The sequence below is a fragment of the Apus apus genome, chromosome 2 (genome assembly GCF_020740795.1).
Source record: "Apus apus isolate bApuApu2 chromosome 2, bApuApu2.pri.cur, whole genome shotgun sequence".
NCBI classification, from domain to species: domain Eukaryota; kingdom Metazoa; phylum Chordata; class Aves; order Apodiformes; family Apodidae; genus Apus; species Apus apus.
In genome coordinates this window covers 610,707-637,853 of record NC_067283.1, presented here as the reverse complement: position 1 = coordinate 637,853, position 27,147 = coordinate 610,707, and the positions used below count along the sequence as shown (strand labels likewise).

Genomic DNA, 27,147 nt, shown 5'->3' with positions numbered 1-27,147 from the left:
AAGAGACTGGCTTCCAGTTGCCTCCAGCAGTTCAGAATTAGGCAAGGAGGAAACTGCTAAACTCTGTGTTGCTGGAGCTCCATGTTGAGCTTACATCAAGATCTTCAAGACCTGTTCTGTGGGATAGAGATGTACTCTAGCTCAGCTTTGATTAATGAATTTAGAGTTCTCTGTCCCGGGAGGGAAACGTATAACAAAAGCCAGTATTAGTCTGCAAGGCTGTAAGATTTTTTGGGGTTGGTTTGTATGTGGTGTTTTTTGTTTGTTTGTTTGTTTTAATAGTCCTCCCTACCCAGGTGAAATAATTCCATACAGGAGCACAGCTTTGAGCAGCTCAGTTGCTAATCAGTGCAGGAGTTCTTCTGCGACACTTGCATGTTCCTGTGTTCCCCTGCTGTTCTGTGCCATTGCTGGGTGTTTCTCTGCACCACTGACCTGTCATAGGGCAAATATGTGATGTAGAAGAGTTACAGGCCCTTGCTGAGAACCGTTTTTGACCAAGTGCAACCAAATGACAATGAGGGTAGCCATTCCTTTGCTCTGGAGGCAGGAGAAATGGAGGAGCTGCAGAACTGGACTGTGGGAGGCAGTGGGACTTTTAGGGGCCCAGGGACATCCTAGTGGTGGCATTAGCCTCTGGGGACGGGGGATGATCAGAGCTCCTGCTGATGTTGATCCATAGGTTGAAGCAAGTGAAATGAGGCCTTCCCAGATGATGTGTGGAAGAGTTTTCCTGGGGTCTGGCTGGCAGGAAACTCCTAACAGTGACCATCAGTATAACAAGTGGTGTCCCAATCCCTGTCCCCCATTTCTGGAAGTGGGAGGTGATGGTACAGAAGGGCTGAGAACCTGCCCACCTTGGCCTTCTCTTGCAAAGCAGCTCAGCAGGGCGGGACTGAGTGTTTTATCTCCTAGTGCACTCCAACATCCCCATGATGGACCAGCAAAACATCTTCCAGCGGCCTCCACCTGGCGTCAGGAAGATTGTCCTGGCCACCAACATCGCTGAGACCTCCATCACCATCAATGACATTGTCCACGTGGTGGACAGTGGCACACACAAGGAGGAACGCTATGATCTAAAGACCAAGGTACTGATGCTTTCTCCCCCTTAAGTGCATTGGGACACACTGGAGCTAATGGATGGTTTCAGAGTACCTTCTGAGTTGCCATTAATGGGATGATTGAGCTGCTTCCCATTTGGTCCTCGGGGCACTGGCAGTGTGTCCCTGTTTGGGGACAGAGTGTTTGCCTTTACCAGGCTCCCTGCCAGGCTCCACATCGAATTCTACTGAACAGGCAAAGCTCTGGTGTCTTCAAAGAAAATGAAAGCAAACCGTCCTCTCTCCCCATCCCTCTGTTACACCATCTGACAGCTGTAGCTTTTCTATTCGTTTCCTGCCTGTTTCTAGGATTTCATCATAACCTGCTCTCATTTGAAGCTTTCGCATCCCTGGTGTCTGGGCTTGGCAGGCAGCTTGAAGAGAGATGGCCTCTTAAAACTTCTCAGGCCACATTTCTGGCTGTGTTGGGCCTAGTGTGTTCGCTTCCATAAAACATGAAAGCAGCTGAGCCATTGTTGCTCCTGGAAGAAGGGATTCTGGCCATACAGTGCTGCCACTTCCCCTCCCTGTGCTAGAATAGGAAATCACAGAATTGTTTGGGTTGGGAAAGACCTTTAAGGTCACCCAGTCCAACTGTTCTCTGAGCCCTGCCCAGGCCACCCCTGCCCCATGTCCCTCAGCACCATCTCCAGGGCTTGGAAACCCCTCCAGGGATGGGGACTCCCCCCCTGCCCTGGGCAGCCTGGGCCAGGGCCTGACAACCCTTGCCAGGAAGGAATTGTTCCCAAGATCCCACCTCAACCTCCCCTGGCACAACTTGAGGCCGGTTCCTCTTGTCCCATCCCTTGTTCCTGGGGAGCAGAGCCCGACCCCCCTGGCTCCAACCTCCTCTCAGGCAGCTGCAGAGCCAGCAGGTCTCCCCTCAGCCTCCTTGGCTCCAGGCTGGACACCCCCAGCTCCCTCAGCTGCTCCTGCTCAGACTGGTGCTCCAGCCCCTTCCCCAGCTCCCTTGCCCTTCCCTGGACATGCTCCAGCCCCTCCATGTCCTTCTTGTCCTGAGGGGCCCAGCCCTGAGCCCAGGATTCCAGGTGCCCCCTCCCCAGTGCCCAGCCCAGGGGGATGATCCCTGCCCTGCTCCTGCTGGCCACCCCAGTGCTGACACAAGCCAGGATGCTGGTGGCCTTGGCCACCTGGGCACACCCTGGCTCATCTCCAGCTGCTGTGACCAACCCCCCAGGTCCTTTTCCCGTGGGCACTTCCCAGCTGCTCTGCTCTAAGCCTGGAGCATTGCCTAGTGTTGTGACTCTTCTTAGAGGGCCAGGTGACCATTCACACCTGGGAATAGTTCTGGTTTAAAACCAACCTTTCTGTATTTGCCCAGTTCTAGCCCATTAGATCTCACAGTGCAGACCCCGCTGTGCCTGTGCCAACATGCGGCAGGACTGGGGTAGGGGAGGCAGGGACTACGCTCCACTGGCAGCTCCCGGCAGGACAGGGTTGTTGTGGAGCCGGGGCAGGTGTCCAGCAGATGGCATCAGGGTCTCACCCATCTCTTCTCCTCGGGCCTTCACGCTGCTGCCTGCTAGAGACCGGCACGGCAAGGTGCAGGAGGGTGGGAACGGCTCTTCCTGCCCTTCAGCAGGATGGTTGATCAGTCGTGAGGAGTTCCCAAAGTCTGTGGGCTGGATGGAAGGCCGCACGTCAGCAGGGCAGGGAACCTGTGAGCCTTTATGCCTCATCCTTCTCCTCCTAGGTGTCCTGCCTGGAAACAGTGTGGGTGTCCAAGTCCAACGTGGTGCAGAGGCGAGGCCGCGCCGGCCGCTGCCAGTCGGGGTTCGCCTACCACCTCTTCCCGCGCAGCCGCCTGGACAAGATGCCAACTTACCAGGTTCCAGAGATCCTGCGCACCCCCCTGGAGAACCTGGTGGTTCAGGCCAAGATCCACATGCCAGAGAAAACGGTGAGCAGAGGACACACCTGGAAATCCTGCAGCTGCAGCGGGCTGCAGCCTGTCTGCTGCCTGTCCCAGAGACAGGATTTATCATAAACACGAGTAGGAAACGCCCAAGATGCTGATGAGTTTTTGCTTTCCCAAACGCAGTGCTGTCTGGGGGAAGTCAAGACCAGGAAATGGATTATTTAGATTACAGAGTGTGTCTGAAAGACTCTGCAGGAAAGGAGAAAGCTGAGCTCATATCCCTGCAGGCAATTAAAGGGAACCATGTTGCAGGCTGGACCCCTGGGGCAGGGCAGTGGGTTCCCAGGGGCTCTCCCACACTCCTGTATGGGAAACATGTCCTTTTTTTTCCTTTTCCCTTCCCCCTGCTCTGCTGCAGGCAGTTGAATTTCTCTCCAAGGCCCTGGACAGCCCTGACATCAAAGCTGTGGATGAAGCAGTGATCTTGCTGCAGGAGATTGGTGAGCTGACACTGCATCCTGGCGTGGGTGTGATGGAAACATGTTTGCTGTCTAAACATGGGAGGTGGGAGTTGGCACAGGATCCTGTGGAATAGACTGGGCAGGATTCTCCCTCTCTGGGGATGGCAGCTGGTAGGGACTTCCCAAACCACACACATTGTGGGGCTGTTTTATTTCCCACGCTGTTTGCTTAAGAAGTGGTTTAAAAAAAGTGGGAGGGGATGACAGAATCCTAGGATCCCAGACTGCTTTGAGTTGGAAGGGACCTTAAAGATCACCCAGTCCCACCCCCTGTCATGGGTGGGCAGGGACACCTCACACTAGACCAGGTTGCTCCAAGCCCCATCCAACCTGGCCTGAAACACTTCCAGAGAAGGGATGTTGTGATCTGGAGTTCACAGCTGGGCTCTTGTGGATTGTATCTGGCTGGTACAGCCTTTTCTTTGCCCTTGGTCAGTTAGACCCAGGAGGTTCTGGGTGCTTATTGCAGGCACCTGTTCTGAGCCTCTTCTGGAGGTCACACCCTGTCAAGCCTGTTGGATGGGGTTCTTACAGCTCTGTGAAGCCACCAGCCACCACTTGGGCCCCGCTCAGGGCTGATGGTTGTGCCCTCACGGGTGGCTCTGTTGCAGGAGTGCTGGACCAGCGAGAAGCCCTCACCACTTTGGGCAAACGCCTTGCCCAGATCTCCACAGACCCTCGGCTGGCCAAGGCCATCGTCTTGGCCTCCATCTACCGTTGCCTCCACCCTCTGCTCGTCATCGTTTCCTGCCTCACCCGGGACCCCTTCAGCAGCAGCCTGCAAAACCGTGCCGAGGTGGACAAGGTGAGGAGCCTTTCCTAGAGGAAGGGAGAAAGCAGGTGGGAGCGGGGCTGACCCCTGGCTGACGTGTCTCTGTCTCCCAGGCCAAGGCTGTGCTGAGCCGGGAGAGCGGCAGCGACCACCTGGCGTTCGTCCGGGCCGTGGCGGGCTGGGAGGAGGTGCTGAGGCGCAGGGACAGCCGTGCCAGGGATAACTACCTGCAGGACTACTACCTGTATGGCCCCAGCCTCCGCTTCATCAATGGTGAGTCTGCCTCCTGAACAGGCTGGAGTGAGGGCAGGTTCTGGCTGTGGCACTCAAGGGTGCAGGTGCAGCCCTGGGTGCCAGGGAGGCCATGGGCAGGACAGGTCTCCTAGCACTGGGGCTGAGCCTCCCAAGGCCAGAGCTGGTGCTGCCCTGCTGTGGTTATTTCTTCAGTGGGGTGAAGGAGAGGGTGAATCTCATTCCCCAGGGTTGTCTTCTCCCTGCAGGCCTTGTCAAGCAGTTTTCTGAGAACCTCTACGAAGCTTTCTTGGTGTCGTCCCCGTCTGACTGTACCATGCCCTCATCTGTATGTAACCAGTACAGTGAAGAGGAAGAACTGGTCAAGGGAGTCCTCATGGCTGGACTCTACCCCAACCTCATCCAGGTACTGACTCCTTGCTCTGCTACCACTTTCCCAAGCTTGCTGGATACTCTGGCCAGCATGGGGAGGTGTTGAGGTGCCAGAAATGCTTGTGTGTGTCCCAGGCAGGCTGTCTGCTTGTGCTCCCATGTGCTCCTCCAGTGCTGTCCCAGGATCCCTCCTTGTGAGGAGTGTCCCTCCCAGCCTGTGCAGCTCCATGCTTGGGTTCTTGTGGCTTGATCTGGGAGCCATCGAGGTGGCAACTTCTTCCTCCCCCTGTTTGCTGCTGCTTGTTTGGCATTTGGTGGCTGCCAGCTCTGGTCACCCCCATGTGACCTAACACAGCAGAGCTTGTGAAAATGGAGGAACATGTTCCCTACAGACCTGTAGGAGAGAATTGTGGGGAAAGCTGGTCTGGCTGCTCGTGGTCAGCACCTGCTAGTTGGGCAGGTGGTGGAGATGACGTTCTCCTTTCAGGTGAGACAAGGCAAAGTGACCCGTCAGGGGAAGTTCAAGCCCAACAGCTACGCGTATCGGACAAAGGCTGGCACTGTCCTGCTCCACAAGTCAACCATCAACAGGTGGGTGCTCTGTGTCCGTGGTGGGGGGAGGACCATGCACACCCCCACACCAGCTGGCTGTGCTGAGGACCCTGGTACTGCTCCAGCATGTGCCAGGCCCAGAGAACAGCAGGTCTGCCCGTGGCTGACTCAGCTCTCCCCGTGCAGAGAGGCCTCCAAGCTGTACAGCCGCTGGCTGACCTACTTCATGGCGGTGAAGTCCAACGGGGGGGTGTTTGTGAGGGACTCCTCCCAGGTCCACCCGCTGGCTGTGCTGCTCATGACTGACACAGACATCCACGTTCGAGGTGAGTGCTGCAGGGCTGGCACAGCTGCACATCCCCCTGGCACCCCAGGCACCCTGCTCCCACCATCCGAGGGGCTGTTGGGTCGTTGCTCCTCATCTCTCCAAGCAGCTCTGCTTGTTGCCTTGGCCAGCTGTCTCCTGTTTTCTAAGCCTCTTGCTCTGGACTGGGTGTTGCTGTACTTGGGCTGCAAAGGTGATAATCTGTGAGCTGTGGCTCTCCAGGGAGACAGAGAAATGGAGCCACAGGCAGGCTGAGCAAGCAGGGTTGTGCTGGAGGCTCATTCCTGAGGATGAGGAGCTGGGCTGGTCTTCAGCCATGGCTGGTGTGTTGGGAGGAGCAAGCCTTCCTCCCTGTAGATGTGCTGATGTAGCCCCAGGGTTTTTGGCAGCACTGCAGTTGGTCTCCAGCCCTCGAGCTCAGACAGGCTGTGCAATTGGCCCCTTTCCTGTGGGAAACAATGGGAGGATCCCAGTGAGATGGGTTGGAGAGCTGCCTGGCTTTGGTGGGAACTGTTTGACCGGGTTGAGATTCAGGGCTAAAATGAGCATGGGGAGGACCTGCACTGCCCCTGGCCGTGGTGGTGAAGAGGCCAGCAGGGCTGGCACAGGTCCGCACCCTTCCTGCTCCTCACCTCCTCTCTTCTCCTCACTAAGATGACGGCTGGCGAGCAACAGTCTCCCTGACAGACAGTGACCTCCTGGTGCTGGAGGGAGACTCCTACACCATCCGTCTCCTGCGCGATTTCCGTGTGTCCCTCTCCAAGATGGTGGAGACGTGTCTGTGCTACGAGATGGCAGCCATCCCTGGGGACCTGCACCACCAGCACAGCCAGTTGCTCGACATCCTGGTGGATCTGCTCAAAGGCCCTCCCGGCAGCTTTGGCGCTTAGGCAGAGCTGGAGGATTGTGTGGGGACTTGTAATTTGTATAAAGATGTTCACAAATGTTTATTTAAATAAAAGTTCTATTTATCCCTTGTGAAGTCATCTCTCTCCATCCTAGAAGATTAATGTTGTCTGAATCTCCTGCTGTCGGCTCCGTGCATGGTCACCGCGTAGGAAGAACCAGCGTCGCCTGGAACGGACTGGGAGTGCTGATGGACCCTGACGGGAGCTCCCTGGACACCCACTTCCTCAGCTCCTCGCAGCCTGGGGTGCTGAGCTGGGTACAAGGAGGCAGCTACTCGGGCCCCATCCCCACGGGCCGGGCTGAGCTCCAGGCTAGAGCTGCTCCCGAGGACGACGGACGTGACGGCTGCTCCTGCTCCAGGGCAGGGCAGGGACGCAGCAGCTCCGGTGCAGGGAGGTGATCATCTCCTCGTCTCCGCTCTCCTGAAGATGTGGGAGGGGAGGAAGCCCCGAAGGTGCTGCTGGATGGACATGACATTCCAGGCAGGATCTGCGAGCCTCTCTGCAGGGCCCTGCCACCCCGCAGCACAGTGTGAGATGTGACTGGTCGCTCCTGAGCTGCCTGTACTTTGTGTCCTCTTGTGTTGTTACTACTTTTGTTATTTTATTTCTTCTTCTCCCTTCGTCAAGGAGGCCGGATCCCTGTCACTTCTGCAACACAGGACCTGATTGTAGCTGCCAGTCTGCCTGTGAGCGCCTTCTCCTGCGGGAAGCCAGGAGCAGAGGCACAAAATCCTTTGTTTCCTACGAACAGGGACCATATTTCTGTGGAAGGAGGATTGTGACCAGCACAGCATTACATGAGAAACCTGGAGTTTAATCCCAGCTTTGCCTTGGATTCCCTGTCAAACGAAGACAGTGACTACCTCACAGGGCTGTTGTGAGGCTTCGTTAGCGTTTGGAGGGCACGGGAAGGAGCCCTGGGGCCGGACAGTGCGGGCAGGAACATGGACTGTGCACCGGGCTGGAGCCTGGAGCCCTGGGGTGGTGCTGGAGGGGGGGCCTGGCTGCTGCTCCCCCAGCAGCTGAGCACCGGGGCCTGGGGTCAGTTGTTTTTATTCACCATTTCTTACACTTTGTATTTGAAATCAAGGGCAAGGTTTGGCAGCGCCTGCCGGGGGGGGTGGAGGTGTCAAAATCCCTTGGCCCAGCGTGGCTGCCAGGCTGGTTCTGCAGAGGGGAACGATGGCAAAGGGCTCCCTGCCCTGGCAGCTCAGCCTCCCTCAGGGAGGACCACCCTTTGGTTCTCCGAGTTGTTCTCAACTAAGATTTAATTTACTCCTCATGGGCTTTAATTAACCGGAGCTGCCATCGGAGCCGACGTGCTGCAGGCGGGTGTGCGGGAGCCCCACGGTGCCAGTGGCTGGGGGCAGGAAGCACAAGGGTGGGGGGCAACTCGGAGCAGGAGCCAGGGCTGGAGCCATTTCCATGCTCCAAGGTCCTGGATGCACCAGCACGGGGCCCTGGGAGTCTGCAGCCTGTGTTCACGCAGAACTTCTCATCTTCATTTCACTTGCTTGAAGTTGTCACTATTATTTGACCAGTGTTTGTTTCTTTTGGCCTGCATAATGGGCAGGATGGTTTTCCCTTCCAGCAGGTTTAAAAAAAAAAAAAGAAAAAAAAAGAAAAAAAGGAAAAAAAAAAAAAGGGAAAAAAAAAAAAAGACTAAAAGCTATTGTCTAAATGGTTCAGAACTAGTGTGATATTGGGATACTTCAGTGGCTGTTATGTGATACTGGATCTTTTTACAACATAGATTAAAGACAATAAAAAGGGATAGAGTAGGAACTGCCTCTGTCCTCTTCATTCTTTTTGGGTTTTTTTGTTTTATTTCAGTAACTGATGGGCTGGAGTTTGTTGTTTTCTTGCTCTGTTTCCTGGGGCTGGGAAGAGCAGTGGTGGCAGAGAGGGGAGAGGTGTGTGGGTGTCCCCACCCACCAAGAGTCACCAAGGCCCAGAGCCACCCCAGGAGCACCTGAGCATGTCCTGGTGCTGTGGGTGTCCAGGGGGAACCAGCCACTGTGGCTGCCAGGCTGAGAACTGGGTGCTGCTGCTCTGGGCAGAGGGACCTGGGTGAAGCCTCCCTGGGTGGCCAGTGGCCACAGGTCTAAACCCTCCCCAGGGCTGGTTGGGATCTTGGGCCACATCCATCCTCTGCGCTCAACTGAGCTAGAAAAGCTCTTCTGAAGAGCTGGCAGGGGGGGCACCTGCTGCCAGGGGCTGGTGGCTCTCAGGGCTCCCTTCAGTCACAGCTGGGAACAGAATCTTGGGCTTGTCCTGCTTGGCCGCTGCTGGCTGAGGAGCCGGGGGGGTGGGTGGAAGAAGCCCCATGTCAGTGCCGTGTGTGTGCCCAGCCCTGCTGCTCCACTCTGCAGCCACCAAGGGCTGGTGGTGGCCATGGGGGGGGGGGTGGCAGCCCAGCAGCCCCCTCCCCTCTGAGCCCAGGCTAGAAGAGCAAAGCCAGGGAAAGGGAATTTTCCAGGGGTTGGAAGCATCAGAGTTGCAACATTAGAATCATAGCATCATAGAATCATCCTGGTTGGAAGGGACCTTGAAGATCATCAAGTCCAACCAGAATCTAAATACCCTACCATGACCTGATGTACCCATTCAGTGCCTAAATCATGTCCCTCAGCACCACATCTGTATTTCCTTTAAACAGTTCCAGGGATGGTGACTCCACCACCTCCCTGGGCAGCCTGTTCCACTGTCCAACCACTCTTTGGGTAAAATAAATTCTTTCTAATATCCAGTTGAAACTCCACCCTGGTGGAGCTTCAGGCCGTTTCCTCTGGTCCTGCCATTGTTCACTTGGGAGAAAAGCCCAACTCCCACCTCCCTACACCTCCTTTCAGGGAGTTGTGGAGAGCTAATTGCCTCACTCCTTTCTTCATGCCTTCATGAAGACATCAACTGCCTCCTGGTTGTGCCTCCCCCCTCCCAGCCCAGCCTTCCCACCCCCCGACAAACACAGGCCCAGTCTGAGCAGGAACATCTAGAAGCTTTATTTCAACCCTTTACAATAATCAGAATCACAACATCAACTCGGGAAATGTTGCTAAGGAGACGACAGTCTTAGAGCCCCTCGCAGGAGGGCGAGACAGAAAGGCAGAAACAAAACTGGTCTGAATTCACCCCGGGGCAGGAGGGGACTCTGCCCCGGCCTCCCCCAGCCCTCAGAGCTGTTGTCTCAGGTCTTGCACCCATGCAGTAACCTCCCCCTCCCCAGCCCACCCCTCAGCACCCACCAGGGCACAGGGACAGGGGTGCCCCCACCCCCGGCAGCGCCTTGTACCCCCTGGGGAGCCGGGGCTGCTGCTGAGTCATCCTATGACACAAAATAGTAGTAATTATAATAAGCCACATTTAGAGAACACTTCACACACTGCTCATGCCCCACGACAGCCCAGTGAGGTACCAGTATCAGCCCCCACACCTTGCAGCTGGGGAACCCGAGGCAGAAAGAGAGGTTAAGTGACTCCCCGATGCCACAGGGAGCTGGGATCAGTTCTCCTGGATCCCTCATCCCAAGCCCTCATCTCCAGCCTCCTGGTCCTCTCAGCCCACCCCCCCCTCCACACGGTCATGTCCCCACTACATGGTTACTCCTGGTACCTAAGTTAGGGGTGAGGAAGCTGCAGGCAATGCTGAGCAGGAGGTGGGACGAGCACGACGGGCACAGGATGGAGTTTCGTGTCTGCGCTGCCTCTGGACACCAACCAGCTGGTGGCCAGCGAGACCCGTGCGAGGGGGAGAACTGAGAGGCAAACGCTGCCTCCAGCCTGAGCTCAGGTGGTGAGGAAGGAGAGATGGAGCAGGCTTCCCGCTGCTGCTACCCGGAGGGTTCTTTTCCACCCCACAGGCTGCCCCCCCCGGGCCAGGAGGGCCTTTGGGTGACATTTCTCCCAAGCCTGGTGGCCTCCTGCCAGCTCCGGCCACTCGCAGGGACAGCGCCGACCAGCCCAGGAGGGGCTGGGCTGTTCCCTCCTTCCACAGGGCACAGGAGCCCCTGTCACCCCGAGGACGTCACCGACATCGTCCTCCTGCCACGTTCCAAGGAAAACTAGACATTCTGCCCAAACGACACAAACACACGAGGGTCCCAGAGCCGCAGTCACACACCGACACGACGCAGGGACAACGGCGAGGGTCAGTGTAGAAAACTACATTCAGTTTGCAGTCAGGACCCCAGCCCAAGGGGAGGCACCTGCTGGGGGGGGACACAGTGAAGCCCCCACCACCCCTGGCCTCCTGCTCCTGCGGCTTCAAGCCCACAAACTTGGTTACTTGAATGTACTGGAACAGCATAAAAAGCCCCAAAGTCACTGCACGTGCCACTGATATGCAGGGAGAGGCTCCAGCCCAGCAGCCCAGGCTGTGGGGAGCCCCTCTTGCCAGAGCAGCCAGGGGGATCCCAGCCCCTGGGGCACAGGAGCCCCCATCCAGCCCTGCCCCCGTGCTGCCTGCTCAGCCCCCCCCAGCAGCTCAGACACCCCCAAGTCAATGCTCACCCCGATCACTGGCTGAGGAAACATTTTTGAGCCCCTTGCCCAAGGCAGGAATAGGCTCCTCGAGTGCAGCCCATGCCCTGTGCCCCATCCAGCAGGGACCGAGCCCACCAGCACCCAACTTCTCCCAGCTCAGCAGGGTCTGGGGGCTGCTCTGGCCACCCCAGCCCTCCCCTCTGTCTCCCCAGGAGCAGCTGCAGAGAAAGCCAAGACCCACACGAGGCATCTCAGGACAGGAACATGTACATTCAAGTCGCACCTAATTCAGACCACAACTCCTTTTATTTATTTTTCTTCCTCCCGAGAATTTCCCACCTCTAGCCCTAGATCAAGCCAACAGCAAACACAGCCCCTTCCCCTGCTCTGCCCAGCCAGCAGCTTCTCCACAGGGTTCATTAAAGGTCTCAGCACTAACCAGCTCTCTCCCATCTCTCCAGCCAGGCAACTAAAATCATTGTCACCACACACCGATCCCCTCCCAGGCCAACAGTATCTACAGCTGCATCCTTAAAACAAAAGGAAATTTAAAAAAAAAAAAAAATCCACAATAAAACCCAAGCTCTCCTAGACAAACCACACCGAACTAGTGGCTCTGGACTGTTTGTCAGCTACACACACACAGGCACAACAAGTGTTAGTGGCACGGAAGCACAGGCCAGGCGGTCAGTTCAGCTGCGCAGGGGCTGGGGAGGTTTGTGCAGGGTCAGACAGGCCCGAGGGCTGCAGAGCAGTCAGTGCCTCTGGCAAAAGCAACACAGGGGGAGGTGGCAGTTCCATCCCTTCCAGGGTGTGAAGAGGTTTGCTTGCTTGTCTTTTTTTTTTTTTTTGCATTCTCAGAAGATAAAGTGCAATGTTGCCCCTTCCCTTCCTCCTGCAGCACCTGAGCCAAGGCCTGGCCCCGCTGCCTCCCTCCCTGCCCCGGCACCTCCTGCATGGCCAAGCAGCAGCAGAAAGGGCAGCTCAGCTCCCACCTGCTCTTTGGTTACCCACAACCTCCACCAGCCTTCGCTGTCCCCACCAGCACAAACCTCCCTGTCCCTCTGCCCGCCCGGGGAGGCTGGACCAGGGCTCCAGGCCCCCCGTGGGCACCAGCCCCTCTGGGCAGATCCACCGTCTTGCTGGGGAAACGCAGCCCCTGCCTTCCCCTCCCAAGGGGACCCACCTGCCCTCAGTCTCTCTCCTCCAACTTCCCTTCAAATTCAAGTGTTGGAAAAAAAAACAAACCTAAACAAAACCAAAGAAACAAAGAAACAACCCTCAAGACTGAGAAGATCAAGCTGGTGTTTAGAATTTAGCAGTAAGAGCAAGAAGGAAGCGTCAGCGAAGGGGCAGTGATATATACCGAGGGGAGGGCATGCAGGGGGGTGGCCGTGGGACCAGCCGGGGGGGGTTTCCAAGCATCACCACAAAGCTCCAAAAAATGAGGTTTCCAAGCCCAGCCCGGAGCTGGAGCAGCTTCTGCTGCAGCCCCTGCCCAGGCCCTGCCAGGGAGCAGGAGAGCAGGAAGGTCCCGGGGGTTAGTGCCAGCTACTCTAGGGCTGGGTGAGGACGCTGAGGACACACAAGACAAGGGCAGGGAGGCATCAGCTCAGCTGCATTCCCTGGTTTGGGATTCGAGGGATGTGGCTTGGAGGGGAGAGGTGGGGAGGAGGGAGGTGGAAGGGGAAGGGAAGCACTGGGGGTGATGGGGTATATATAACCGCCCCTTTCAGGTGCAAATCTGCATCACTCGTTTCAATTTGTATCCAGAGGAAAAAGCACTTATGAAACTAGCAGACGACTTTGATGCAAACTAGTACATTTTAATGCCATTTTATTAGAAATCATGCAAACTTTAATATAAAAAATACAAGTGCAATAAGAATCTTTGTGTGTAAATACAGATTCCGGGTTATCGTGTCATTGTCGGCTTCCCAAAGAAAGATTCCCACAAGCCTGGGAAGCTGCAGGCTTCCCTCTGTCCCTCCTTGAGCAGCCCCCCCTCAGCACACGCCTGGTTCAGTTCACTTGGATCCCAGTGTTTTGTTATTCTGCTTTTTTTATTTTTGCTGTTGTTGTTTTCCTTTTGCTTTTCACTTTAAATTAGTTTGACGACCCAAGAACGTGCTTTGCTTTTTTTATATATATTTTTTTAAATTTATTTACATTTCATTTCTTTTAGTGTCATTCGCAACATGGAACGAGGAGCTCACACCTCAAAGGTAAAGAAAAATAATAATAATAATTAAAAAAAAAAAATCTCCTTCCTAGTCAGAGCTGCAACTCCCTGGCACTAAAAACCTGCCTCCCCTGCCCCAGCCCGGGGCTCTGCCTCCCTCCCAGCCCTCCACAGACCTTCTGCTACCCCCTGCCTCACAGCCCGGGGGGGAGAGGTGGCCTGTCCCTTTGTCCCCACCTCGGCCTCTCTCTCCCCCACCCCCGGGTCACTCACACCTCAGCCTCTGGCAAAACAACCACACGCAACAACCACGGGACCTGCGTTCACCTGCACCGCCAAGCAGCCTCCTGCCCCTCCTCCAGACCTCAGGCCCTGGCTGGAAAGAAGAAGAATCCCAGGGCTTTGGCTCCGCAAGTTAATAAATAAACCACCTTTGCCTTTGCTGATGCACAGAAGGTCCTGGGCACCCTCCAGGGCTGGAGGTTTGGCCCTACAGGAGGGCTTGTTATTTTTTTTTTTACCAGCCTCAGACTCAACGCGTCTCACTGCGGTCAACACAGGCTCCACCTCATCTGTCACAACAAGTTTTCCCTTCAACACATTCCTGTGCCTTTCATTTCAGACATGGCTTAATCCCATGAATTTGCTCCATCGTTTAAAAATATTTAAAAAAAACCCAACAACCAACCAACCACCAACAAAAAGAGTTACAATTGCTGGATATGTCAGTAAGAAGCCAGCACTGCAGCAGCGGTTAATGTCTCTACTCTCCTAGGGTTAGGGAAAGGAGGAAAGAGAAAAGGAAACTTAGCCTGGGTTTGCAGCACGATAAATCATCAACACAGCGTCACAAAGAATAAAAGGTTAAAGTCAACAGTTAAAACAGCCTAATGTGTGTGTATAATATATATCATCATCAAACGGGATCAGCAGAAACTGAAGCGGCAAGGAGGGAAAGGTGGGTTCTTAAAAAATAAAAAAAAAAAAAGAAGAAAAAAAAGAGAAAGAAAGAAAGAAAGATCACAGCTTATCCCTGTTAACTCTGGCCTGGCTGCAGCCACCAGCAGCTTGGGCTCCATCTGCATCTCCCCCCTGCTCAGGACAGCCAGACACAGCCTGGACGTCCCGTCGTGCCCGTCCCCGACACACGACACTAACACTGACTGAGGGACCCCCTGAAAAGCACAAGGGATGAGGAGTGGAGAGGTCCCCAAAAAAGGACCCAGCAGAGCCCGGCCTGCTTGGGCAGGGGTGAGTCCCCAGGGCTGCTTGAGGAGACCCTGCTAAATGCTGTCCCCTTCCCCACCTAGAGCCAGAGGCCGGGTTAAGAGGGCCAAGCTGCGTCACGCTGGGAGGCGGGGGGAGCAGGGGCTGGGGGGTCACAAGCCTTGCTGAGAAGGGGCTGCCAGGGGGGCTGGCTGTTGCAGCGGTGACAAGGAGGCGACTGAGGCCAGGCTCTGGCTGCCGGGTGTGCTACGCCAGGGGGAAGTGCTGCTGGAAAGGTTGGGGGGTTTGGAGACGACGATTTCTGCTCCGTGGTCTGTCCGAGCCTTGGCCTTCTCACGGAACGTCAGCTTGTGAGATTCAATCTGCAGGACACAAGGGCAGGTGAGAGGGGGAAAAGGGGCGGGAGGAGGGAGAGAGAGGGGGGAAGAGAGGGGGGGAGGTTGGGGGGGGGAAGGGGGAGACGGGAGGGGAATGGAAGACGATACCATAATGTCATCATTAGATGCCTGGAAAATAAAAGGCAATTTTCTGCATTAAAAAAAAAACAGGCCAAAAACCAGCAACCCTACAGACACGGCTACAGAGAGCGGGGAGGACACGGGTTGTGGGGGGCGGGGGGATCACCCAGTGCCCGGGGGAGGGGGTGCTCTGCCCTGCTGCCTTGTGCTCCCCCAGCCCCCCGCCCTGGTGAGGGTCAGCGCAGGAACTTACTTGTTTCTTGTATCTGAGTCTCGAAGCTCTGAGTTTCCCTTTGGTCGCCCCCGCTCAGGGCGGCGGGCACGGGCGGCCCCAGGCCCAGCTCCTGCCGCTCGGCGCCCGCCCGCGCCGCTGCCACCTCGGCCACCTCGGCCACCACCTCTCCGTTCTGAGGGGCTGGGAGCTGCCCTGGCTCCGCGCTCCCCTCAGCCTACAATGAGACAACGGGGTGGGGAGGACGAAGGGACCAAGTCAATAGAAGATGGGGGTGTGGGGAGGGAGGGAAAGCGGGGGTGCCCGGAGCCCCTTCCGCCCGCCCCAGCTTGGTGAGACACACGTAGGGACTGGGGGCTGGTGTGGGAAGTGGGAGGTAGCCCCTCTGCTCCCTGGGAATGGCCACTCTGAAGCCTGGGAACAGAGCCTGGGAACAGCCCCTCTGATTCCTGGGAACAGCCCCTGGGAACAGCCCCTCTTGCTCCCCGGGAACAGCCGCTCTTTCCACAAGCAGGAAAACCACCGGCCTTCTCCTTCTGCTGCCCAAGCTCCCACCCCTGAACTGACAGCAACACCAGAATCCAGATGCTTCCGCAGGAACTACAGGGACCTGGATGGTCCTCACACCTCCCTGACAGCCACAGAGGGTGGCTGAGCCAGAACAACCAGCCCTCCTGGGCATGTGTGACAGTCCCTAAGTGCCACCTGCCCTGACGACAGCACTGCCTGAGACCCGTGGGACGCAGCAGGGAAATGATTTGGTCTCTGTTTTGCCAGGGTGAATGTTAGAGCCTCAAAAAGTACTGGGTGAGAGAGTCATGGACAGAGACTCCAGCCACCCCTGGAGATGGGAAAAACCAGACTAATCCTGACCAGGCAAGATGGTGGCACTTCAGTAGAAACCCCAGTTACTAGCAAACAGCAGCAAGAGATGGCCCAGACACTGCAGTGAACTGAACAGCCAGGCCCTGTGGCAGAAAGGTCCCTACCAGGACAGCAGCAGCTTCTCTGCTTCCTTTCAGCTTTTCCCTGAGCCCCATGAGAAGTTCACATGAAGGGCTGGAGACAGGAGACTCCTGACGTGTCCCCAGCACCTTCTCTGCAGTCACCTCAGACCTGGTCTGCATGTGGGTGATGAAGCATGTTCTGAACATACTTGTGGACTCTGCTGCAGGGATTATTCTGGACAGGGATTATTCCTTTCCAGTTCCCAAAAGGGCTCAACCCAGCTGGACTCCAAACCCTTCCACCAGACAACAGTTCTCCCACAAAACAATGCTGAGACAACCCAGAGAGGTGGTGTTTAGGAGGGGTTTCTTCTCCTCCCTGTCCTGCTGCAAAGGACTAAGTCACATTTTAACAGTTCTGCTGCTGGAGCACAGGATTGTTTTCTCCTCTTCCAGCCAGCTCAGAAGCAAGTGACGTTTCACATCAAAGTCTCAGCACTGGTGACCACCTAAACATCATCCCCACCATTCCCTGGCACCACAGGTCAAGCCCAGAAGTTCAAGTCACAGGCTGAAAACTGCTCCTTAGAGCTGCAAGGTGCCTTCTTGCCATCTCACCTGCTTTACTGGGGTTAAGAAATGGGGGAAAGGGCCACAGAGAGCTTCTCTGATGGGCTTATGGTTTAGGGAGTGGTCTCTGCTCTCAGATCCTCAGAAGATGGGTGCAGATGGGCAGAAAAGCCCCCCAAGTAACACCCGGCAGGGAGCCCAGGCCATGGAGCTGGTTCACAGCTCTCTCCTTTTCAGCTCCTGCTCCTGGGGTTCACAACAGACGACAGAGGAACAACCAGATGGCTACAAAAAGCTCGGGAGGGGAGAACCTGCACTACATCCACAGCAGGACAAGGAGAAGAAGCAAACTTAAACCCTCCCCTGATGTGCCAGAGCTTGCTGCACCCACCTTCACGGTTCCTCCTGCTGGCAAGTGTCCCACGTTGTCCAGAGAACCCACTTTGGCTTGGGCCTTCTCCTTGAAGTTCAGCTTCTGGTTCTCAATTTTGACATCTCCTCCCCCTAGAACAAGATTGTGCAGAGGTGAGTTTATTAATGCCTCCAGAATGGTCCACCTGAGGGCTGTCCCCTTCCCAACCCCACGGAGGAACCACTGGGGACTCAGTGAACTTTGGAGGGACGTGACCCAAGTGGTACCTTTAGTGTCTCAGTCCACCTGCAGTGAAGGTTCAGTTTAAAAAAAAGGTAGGATCAAGGGTGATCTCCAGCTGTGCAGGCCAAGCAATGCTGCAGGCAAGCAGAGCTGCATGGCATTGCCCTGGAGATGCCCTCAGGTGGGCAGACAGGCTGGAGGAGATCCTCCTGCCAACAGCCTCCCTGGACCTGCTGGTGCATCTGCCTCCCCCAGTGGAGGTGTGAAATGCCAGTCCCACCCGAGCCCTCACTGGAGTGTTCCTGATGGCTGATGCCAGCTGCCCTGCCCCTTGCCAAGGGCTCTGCCAGCTCAGCCCATCTGTGCAGTCCCTGGTGCTGGGACACGTTCTGCTCCTTTTCATCAACTTCCCTTGCTCGTTATCCCTTCCCACTCCTCCTGCATCCCTGACCCTCCTCCCTGACCCAGCCCCGAGTGCCACAGCCTGACCCACGCAGGCAGAAGCCACGTGTGGGAACTGGATGGACACTTCAGGTGCAGGAGAACATGCAGGTCAGAAAAACAACCGCAGATTTCTAGCAAGGTTTCCTTACTGCAGTTCCCATGAATGTATCAGACTGCACATGCAGGCCACCTTCCAGGAGGTTTCCCAAAACCCCCACCCCATTTGAGCATGGCTAAGCACAACTTTGCCTCCCGGTGCCACCATCAAATAATTCCCAGTACTTCTGGAAGCTCTTGCACAGCCAGTGATGGAAACAGCTGGTTGGGTCTAACAAAAATCAGTTAAAACATCTGCCAAGAGGTAATTTTGGATAGATTCTCCTGCTTTCATCAGCCGTGGAGAAGGGCAGTGCTTGTCAGGCACAGCGTGTTCCTGCAGAGCCCCAGCAGAGGTCATGGCTGAGGCTCCTTGTTCCCAACGGGAGCACCTTGGAGCCTGGTGCTGCCTGGGGAAGGTTCCACTGCTCTCATCCCACCAGGCTGGCAGGAAGGGTGCAGGGAACTCCCAGGAGCAGACAAGGACAGGCTTGGAGTAGTTTTTTTTTCAGCTTGGGTCAGTGAACTTTGTCCCTCATGTAGGGACACTGGGTTGCCAGGAGTTTTCCTGGGCAGATGAATGTCCTCCTCCTGTCCAGCAGAAGTCAGTGAATTCAACATGTTTTAGGATGCTACAAAGGTCCAGTTCAACCTCCTCTGGTACCTTGAACTCTAGACTTGCCCAAGCTCCAGCTGAGCCAGGGGCTGGTCCTTGCTGGGTGAGGAACCCCAGGAGTTGCAGGAATTCAGGCAGAGGAACTGCTGTGTTCTCAGTGGGGAGCAAATAATTCCTGCATTCCCAGGATATGTCCTGGAAGAGCCATGAGTGTTTTATCCCAGCCAGGAGCTGCTGCTGAACTGCAGGATGAGGAGACCCTTCTATCTGCTTTGAGGAACTGGAGGGAAGTGACTTGATCCTTTCACAGCACTTGTGTGCTGAGAGCCCCAGAGCGCTCCAACCTGGCAGAAGCTTCCAGACTCCTGGAATCCTCCTGGTAAGTATCCATTTCATTGGTTTATTTTTTTTTTTAATCAAATGAGGAGGAAAAAAAGAGAACTGAGCTGAGGCACATGGTTATCTTCAGAGGCAAGATGAAATCCCACATCTCCTAATCCCCTTCTCCCCTGATGAAACCACCAGGACTTGCTAAGAAGCTGGGCAGCATTTCTAGGAACACTCCCTGAAAGCAACAAACCCCTGCAACTGTTCCAGTGACAACCCAGGACTATCTATAAACCGCTTGCAGCATCTACAGACAAATCATGAGGGAACGGTGAAATTTCTACCTGGCTTGTGTTTGATGTTTGCTTTGGAGCCACACTTTGAGGACACTTTGGAAAGGTCCACTTTCTTGTTCTGGATCTGCACCTGAAGAGGCAAAAAGAAATAACTCAAAATAAAGAAACATCTCCTGGAAACCTGGAGGCCAATGGGCCACCTCAAACATCAGGTGACGCTTCAGGAGCTGCATCCCTTTTCCACCACATTATTTTCTCCTACCAGCTTCCCAGCCACTGTTTGCCCAACGTTGGAGGCAGCTTCAGGGCTATTTAAAGGTCTGCACCAGCCAGAAGGGGTTAATGTGAGCAGAGAGAAGCTGAGACCAGAACAAGTAACAGGTGGGCAGCAACCAGAAATGCAGCCTTGAGTTCCTGGAGCATTCATGGAATAAAAAAGCTCTTGGGAGAGGGACCAAAAGCAAGCTGACCCCATGTTCCTCAGACTGTTTTTGCCCAGGGGCGGCTCTGCCTCTGAGGACATGGATCATTGCCTGGGCACCTCCAGACAGTCACCAGGACTGATGTCAGGGGTCTGCTCAGCCTTCTACTCTACTCCACTGCTGTAGGGCCAGAGACAAGCCACCAGCTCCAACATTTCCTCTCTACCACCTCCAACGTGCAGAGTGACCCACATCTCACAGCCAGGCTCCTCACAGGGGTCTGCACTCCCTGCTGAGAATGTGACTCCAGGAAGGATCAGAGTGCCCAGATGGAACAAACTGCTCAAAGAAGCTACCATAGAAATATAGAATGGCTTGGGCTGGAAGAGACCTTTCCAGGTCACCTAGATCCCAACCCCCTGCCATGGGCAGGGACACCTCCCACCAGCCCAGGCTGCTCCAAGCCCCATCCAACCTGCCCTTCAACACTGCCAGGGATGGGGCAGCCACAGCTTCTCTGGGCAACCTGGGCCAGGGTCTCCCCACCCTCACAGCACAGAATTTCTCCCTCACATCTCATCTCCAGCTCCCTCTGCCAGCTGGAAACCCTTCCCCCTGCTCCCATCCCTCCCTGCCCTTGTCCCAAGCCCCTCCCCAGCTTTCCTGGAGCCCCTTCAGGCACTGGAAGGTGCTCTCAGGTCTCCCTGGAGCCTTCTCTTCTCCAGGCTGAACACCCCAGCTCTCCCAGCCTGTCTCCAGAGCAGAGCTGCTCCAGCCCTCCCATCACCTCCAGGGCCTCCTCTGGCCTCTCTCCAACAGCTCCATGTCCTTCTTGTGTTGGGGACCCCAGAGCAGGACCAGCCCTGCAGGGGGGTCTCAGCAGAGCAGAGGGGACAATCCCTTCCCTTGCCCCATTTTCCTTCTCAAAGACAAACCCTGGGACTGGGGAAGCCATTTCCATCCCAGTATTATCTCCTTTAACCTCGTTCTACCAGTGACTTGGTACTGGCACAGAAACCTGCAGTGAAAAGCGTTTGGTGATGGAGCCGTGAAACCATGAGACACTCATGACTCAGTAAATGACCTCCCAAGTCAACAAGCCAAATATTCCAGCATGGTGTTTGTGGACATCAGTTTGAATTTGGGGAGAAGTGTCTCCTCTGGGGTGGGACAAAGGTGGAGTCAAAATATTTGCTCAAAAAATGTTTAATCTTTGACACCTGGACTAAGTGCACTGCACGGAACCTCCTTCCTGACATCAGAATTCCTCCTGCAGCTCCAGGTGGATGAAAATTTCCTCTCTTCCAGAATGAAATTCTTATCTAACTATTGGGAGAAATTCCATGAAATTCCATTTCATAGAAGCTGAGGATAATTTATACCAGAAGGAACTTCTGGCCACCTGGTCTAACCCCCTACCAAGTTATAACTTTCCAGGGGAAAAAATCTGGGGTGTTTTGGTACTAACCTGGAGGGAATCACCTCTCCCAGCTGGGTCAGCAACCACCAGCTGGCACCTGCATGCAGAGAGTTCTGCTCCTGATCCTCTCCCAGAGAAAATGAAAATCTGTCTCTTTGAATGTGACAAGAATTCAGTCCCTTTCTCTAAAAGCTTCCAGGGAACGATCACAATCATTTGCAAGACAGGAACCACGAGTCCTCCCATGTGTGGGGAGGGATGAGTCCAAGCCCTGCTGTCCTGGGTGCTCAGAACTGGAAGAGCAGCAGGTGCAGCCTGTTCCATGTTCCTGCACCCTGCCTCAGTGAGCCCAGGCACTCTGGAAGGTCACACCATGGCTGCTGAGTCTGATTTGGAGCTGGAACGAAGCTGCATTTGTCACAGGATGTGCTCTAAACCCAGAATGGGTGTTACCAGCCAGGGCAGACAGAGCCAGTTACGACTCCTCATGGTTTCACCTGGGAATCCAGGCACTTCTACCTAAATGGAAGTGCATTTATTTCTGGTAATTTGAGTTGTTGTGTTGAGCCTGCAGTGGGAGACGTGTAAAGGCCTGGGCTTGAAGTTACAGAGCCAAATACTGGTGCCAGACATAACCTTCAGATCTGAAAGCTGGATACAGAAACGGGATCCTCATCTCTCTTTGGATTTTCTTTCTCTCCCCACTTCCCAATCCATCTAAGCAGGTCAAGCCAAAGGGCAGAGAAACACCAGTACATTCCAGATCACCTTGTTAAACCTTCAGGAACACGTCCACTACCTGCATCTTGGAACATCTTCCCCTTTACTGTTGTTTTCTTTAAAATGAGAGGGGAAAAAGACACAAGCACAACACAAGCTTTTACCCAGGAGATCTAACTATGTTTCTGTCTAGATATTTTTTGGCAAATGTAATGTGAGTAGGAACAATATCTACTGCTTTTGAACATGTCTTCTTGGGTCTCTTGGAGGGGAGAAGATGGTATCTCTGTGTATAGAGAGAGGAACCACCAGCTAGGAACCACCTCACTTGGTAGAACATCCATCACTCCTACCAGAGCAACCCGAAAGCTGAAGTGTAATTTGCTACTAACCACAGCTCCTGTCCACAGGATTCCTGAAGGCTTTGACTGAAGCCAGAGACTAGAACAATGGATTTTCCAGACAAGCCCACCAGCAGTGAGGTACAGAGGTCTTCTATCAGAAGTTATCAAGTTAACTATTTGAACAAGAAAACATCTTGGAACTGGACACTAATCTTCCAGTGCCCCAGGGGGAATGATGAGATACAAAAATGAAGAAAAGAAAATGCTTTTCTAGGAAACCAGACTGTCCACTCACACTGGCTCTGCCTGGGCTGGGCTTGGGGGCACTGGGGGGCTGGGAACCACTGCCTGGACCTGCTCTGGGGGCACCTGGAACCTGGAAATAAGCAGCACTTCATTCTCTATCCTCAAAGCAAAGAGCTTCAGTAGTTGGGCAAGGAGAAAAAGTGCACTGGGGAAAGCAGAGTGTGGAAGAAGAGAGAAAGAAAGCAGCACACACTTGTCCCCTAGAGCTGGGAATGTCCCCAGGACAGGACAGGACAGCTTGGGTGACTGGTTAGAAAAAAGAACAGTTCACTAATGCAGTTAATCAGGCAAGGAAAATATCCCCTGCATTTAAATCATGTTGTTGTTGGCTTCAAATGAAGGAGAAGTGTGTTTGAGACCCCTTCCACTACAAGGCTACTCAGGGTGGGAGTGGCAAAATTACCAGGGGGTTCTAAAACAACAGCTCCTTTGGGTGCATTTTGTTGCAGCAGCTGCTCTTTAACAGCCAAAGGAACTCCTGCCAGGAGACACTGCTCATGCACAGACTGCTCCAGACCTGGGGGACAGAACCAGGAGAGACAGGCAGCAGGAACAGAAATGTGCACAGCTAACAAATATGATGAGGGCACCTAATTGCCATGATGGTCTCAGCATCAGGTTTTCTTTCTGTGGCACTGAGAAACCTCCTGCATGAGCTCCACAAGTCATGGAAATACCAAACAGGAAAGGCAAGTCCCACCACTGGTGGGAACCCACAAACTGAAAGGCAAGGAGAGCAGCAGAGACTCCCAAGGGGGAGTCAAGCTTCAACATCTGCCTTGTACGTTCTTGGCAACCAAGCTGCAGAGAGCAAGTTTAAGAAGCCAAATTTGGTTGCCTCTTGTAAAGACTTAAGGAAGAACTGGTCATGGAGAGTAGAGGTTCAGCCAAACACAAATGTATTTCCCAGGAAAAGTGGCCAGGGTGGTTGGCCCCATGGGCAGGTCCTATGTAGTATTTGCATCCACTGAGCCAGAACTCAAACAGAACACACTGACCATACAGCAACACTAAGTCTGGCCCCAGAATTTTTGGCTATTTGCCCCAAAACACAGAGTATTTGCGCCATGACCCCTACCCAAAGCAAGGACACAGAGAGCTTCTGTGCTGCTGGCTCTCAGGCACTGGGAACAGAGGAGACATCCCAAGATGTGGTCACTGGATGTGGCTCCTCAGGAACCTGGTGTGTTCAAATATCAATGGAAGACACTCCCTTGGGCTTAAGGACTCCGGTGTCTTTTTGAAACCATCCAATCTTTCTATTTCTGCAACGCATCCCTAGCACAACCAGCCCAGAGTGGGTTTGCTCAGGAAGTGCAGATTTACCCCCAGGAAACAAGCCTGCCAAACTATGGTTGTATTTTCAAAAGCTTTAGTATCTAAATAGTCACTTGGGGTTTTTTGTCAGACACTTTCAGGATCTAATTCTCCAAACCAAGCACACAGGGTTAACTTTCTAGTTTAATAAGCTCAACTCTGCTGCCAGAGAACCCAGTAGCCTTTAAATTTAGAAATTAATTGCAGCTCAAAGATTAAGCCCCAGAGTCTTTTCCTCCTCCTTGTTTGAAGTCTCTCTTCTCATGAAACAAGAGGTGAAATTAATCTGACTCAGACGTGTTCTGTTAGCCAGCAGAGAGCAATGGGTGCTTCTAGGGCACATTTTATTTCATCTAAAAAAGATCAGACATCTAAAATAGGTCAGAGGACGGATGAGGTGCCTCCATTGACTGCAGAGGGAATCCATGGTGAACTGTCTCCTGGGGTCAGTGACGTGCACATCCTACATTTGGTCACCAGTGTCACAGAAACCATGTGAGAAATAGGTCAGGTGTATCTGCAGCACCATGAAACAACACACACAGAACATCCCATGGTTTCCAGAAGCCCTGAAACTGCCACACTTTTCTGCCTGACACACAGCATTTGTACGACTGACATGTAAATACATGGTACAAGAGAAGGTGTTAGTAGAAAGACAGCTTGCCCACAGCCCATACTTACATTCCCACCTCCAGGGACATGCTTAATATTGTCCTTGGAACCACACTTGGACTGAACATGGCTGTAGTTCGCTTTTTTGGAGACTATCTGGACCTGGAATGTTACAGAATGGAAAACAACACAAGGGAAGAGGACTGGTTAGAGTTGTCATACAGCAGGCTGGAATGGATGCTCGAACACGGGGCGGGGAACAAGGAGCTGTGTTAAACTCAACCCATATTAGGTGTGAAAGCAACTGAGGAGGAGAGTGAGGAAAAAAAAGTGAGGGGAACAAGAGGCTGCAGAGACAGAGTTAGTGCGGGCACAGGCACTGCGGGGAGGTGGCTCCTCCAGGTCCTCCTGGGTTGGCATCAGCCAAGGGCTGGGCTCCTGCCTGTCCCCTGTGGAGCTTCCCAGGAGCCCTCTGGTGAGAGCTGCCCCAGAGCAGGGAGAACCACGGGCCAAAGCCACGGGGCCACCACTCCCAACAAGGCTGTCACCAGCTCTGGGTCTGCACTCGGTGTCCCTCTGTCCTGGGTAACGCTCTTCAGAACCTCTGGGCAGTAAAGCCTGGTCTGAGGAACAATTCTGCTGGTGAAGGCTGTCAAACCTGCAGTTGGATTTCATCAGATGAGTTATGGCAGTGAGACTGTTCCTCCTTTAAGCTAAAATGACTTGGGCTTTTCAAGCTGCAGAAGAAGAAGCTAAGGAGTGAGCTTTTACTCACCAGGGCAGTAAGGGCATTAGTGACAGGCCCGTGTTCACAGAGGTTAGTCACAACACATGTTTAGTCTGGGAGTTAATTCAACAGAGCACAAAACGTGGCAGAAGCTGTAACTAAGGAACCTTCTAGAAAGGGGTGATGAATTTGAAGCACAAAAGGAATCACCAGAACATTCTCACTTGAGCCGGTTTCAAAAAACTCCTTGGCCAGTTCAGAAAGACTGGATTCAGTGCAACAGCAGCTCTGAAAATGTACTGTAGTGGTTTATGGTGGTTTACTGACTTCTCTAGAGGCACAGACCCCGTCCATTCATAAGCAATGAAGGCTAAAATGGGAATTAAACCAGGACTGCAGCACTCCTGCCTCACTGCCCGGCCCCTCGTGCTGCAATCCCATGTCACGACAGCTTTGGAGCAACCCACTGAATGGTGACCACCTCATGCACAGTTAGATGGCTACGACTGGGTGGGAAATACTGCAGGAAAGATATGAAGCCCTTAATATTCTGTGAACATTCACTAAAGCTGTTTCTTCCCAGTTCCAAACCAGCGCCGTGTATGAAGAACTGGCTGGAAGGGAAACCTCTGACCCAATGTCAGGCCCATCTACCCAGAAGTGCAAAGGGAGGATTCTGCTCTGGAAACATCTACAGTGACAGCAGACATGGAAAAGGCACCTACAGCAGTGATGGCTGAGTGTGTTGAACTGAGAGTATCTGAGGGTTTACACGAAAGAACTGGAAAAGTGTCTGTGCAAGGAACAGTGACTGACAGGAGAAAGCAGAAGAGCCGAAGAGAAGGGAAAGTGACTCCAAATAGAAATGTTTTCCTTCATCTCCCACAGAGAAAAGTCTGAAATGAACTCACTTTCCCATTGGGTTGTTTTGGGGCACTCTCTTTTGATACGGTTGTTTTAGTAGTAGCCATTTTAGAGACTGCACTGGGTTCAGGCTTTCGGGCAGCAGCGGCTGAGTCTGGCTTTTTCTCTATTTTCCCCTAGATGGAGACAAATGGATGATTTCAACCAGCAACAGCAAAAGTGTGGGCAGGAGACTAAGGGAACACCAGCTGCCCAGAGAAACCTGGTGGCACAGACGACCCAGGAGAACTTCTGATGTGCTGTGATCCTCAGGCAAAGTCCCAAGCCCAGGAATGACAGAACTAAGGGGGTGGAGGAGAAGCAACATCCCTGGGACCCGGGCTGGAACAGGCACCCTGGGGTCATAAAGCAATAATTAAGTTCTCCATTTCTCAAGAAGCTCATAGGTGCCCTTCACTGGTACCTCACTGTTTCCCCAATGGTCACGATGGCAGGTCTCCAGGTGACCTTAGTACATTATAACTGCCAAAAAACTAAACCCCATCTCTTTCAGAAACCCTTCAGATCACCTCCTTCCCAGGGAGGACGTTACACAGAAGCAAACACACCCACTGGCTGATGGGTTTTGGTCTTTGAGCTCTGCTGCCATTTCTGCTTTCACACCCACACACTGATCTGACTCAGACTTTGAGATCAACCACTGACTTAGTTTTTAACTCATCAAATGCTGGTGGACCTGGTTAATCCAGCTAAGCAGAAAACCAAATGCAAATGTACAGGGTTTTAGAAAAAAAATAAATCAGCAACTACCTGAGAATATCCATCTTCTGCTACTCTAGATCCAGGCAAGAGCAGCAGAACTTGCATTTTTTTGGAGGTCAGAATAAATCCTGTATTTCACTAACCTACCAGCAACAGAACAGTAAACAAAGAAACCCAGCACTCCAACAGCATTTTCTGATTCTAAAAACATCTCATCATAAATCAGACCACAAGGACAATTTTCTTAAAAGTACAATTGTTAGGACTTAGCAACTCAACAAGGTTGGACCAGATGATCCTTGAGGTCCCTTCCAACCTGGCATTCTATGATTCTGTGATTCTAACTCTATGAAAATATTTGGAAAATAAAGGACAGTACAATTAAATATAAACGTAATTTCACTTAAACTGACACATTAACCCTGCAAGCTGAAAAGCTCTGCAGTGCTCAGAACCCCAGTGCAGATTTAAAATATCAGAACAATCTCTGTG

At 53.6% G+C, this 27,147-nt stretch overlaps 2 protein-coding genes across 10 annotated transcripts in view; one reads left to right on the top strand and one right to left on the bottom strand.

Annotated features, from left to right (window-relative positions):
- The window catches only part of DHX30 (DExH-box helicase 30), a 34,277-nt gene extending 27,519 nt beyond the window's left edge, over positions 1–6,758 (top strand). For all 3 annotated transcript variants that reach the window (XM_051610998.1, XM_051610996.1, XM_051610997.1), the window contains 9 exons: positions 916–1,091; positions 2,818–3,024; positions 3,401–3,482; positions 4,115–4,308; positions 4,389–4,548; positions 4,776–4,933; positions 5,387–5,490; positions 5,638–5,777; positions 6,431–6,758. In XM_051610998.1, the coding sequence (XP_051466958.1) occupies positions 916–1,091; positions 2,818–3,024; positions 3,401–3,482; positions 4,115–4,308; positions 4,389–4,548; positions 4,776–4,933; positions 5,387–5,490; positions 5,638–5,777; positions 6,431–6,666 (1,457 nt within the window). In that variant the 3' untranslated portion in view covers positions 6,667–6,758. The remainder of the gene's footprint in view (positions 1–915; positions 1,092–2,817; positions 3,025–3,400; positions 3,483–4,114; positions 4,309–4,388; positions 4,549–4,775; positions 4,934–5,386; positions 5,491–5,637; positions 5,778–6,430) is intronic.
- A 6,215-nt stretch (positions 6,759–12,973) lies between these two features.
- The window catches only part of MAP4 (microtubule associated protein 4), a 159,193-nt gene continuing 145,019 nt past the window's right edge, over positions 12,974–27,147 (bottom strand). For 3 of the 7 annotated variants that reach the window (XM_051610986.1, XM_051610984.1, XM_051610985.1), the window contains exons 19-23: positions 25,941–26,069; positions 24,372–24,464; positions 19,207–19,288; positions 17,176–17,288; positions 12,974–14,939 (exon numbers count right to left, since the gene is read on the bottom strand). In XM_051610986.1, the coding sequence (XP_051466946.1) occupies positions 14,730–14,939; positions 17,176–17,288; positions 19,207–19,288; positions 24,372–24,464; positions 25,941–26,069 (627 nt within the window). In that variant the 3' untranslated portion in view covers positions 12,974–14,729. Of the gene's footprint in view, positions 14,940–15,062; positions 15,084–15,288; positions 15,485–17,175; positions 17,289–19,206; positions 19,289–24,371; positions 24,465–25,940; positions 26,070–27,147 lie in introns of all 7 variants that reach the window. The other 4 variants (XM_051610987.1, XM_051610988.1, XM_051610990.1 and 1 more) reach the window with 4 other exon arrangements.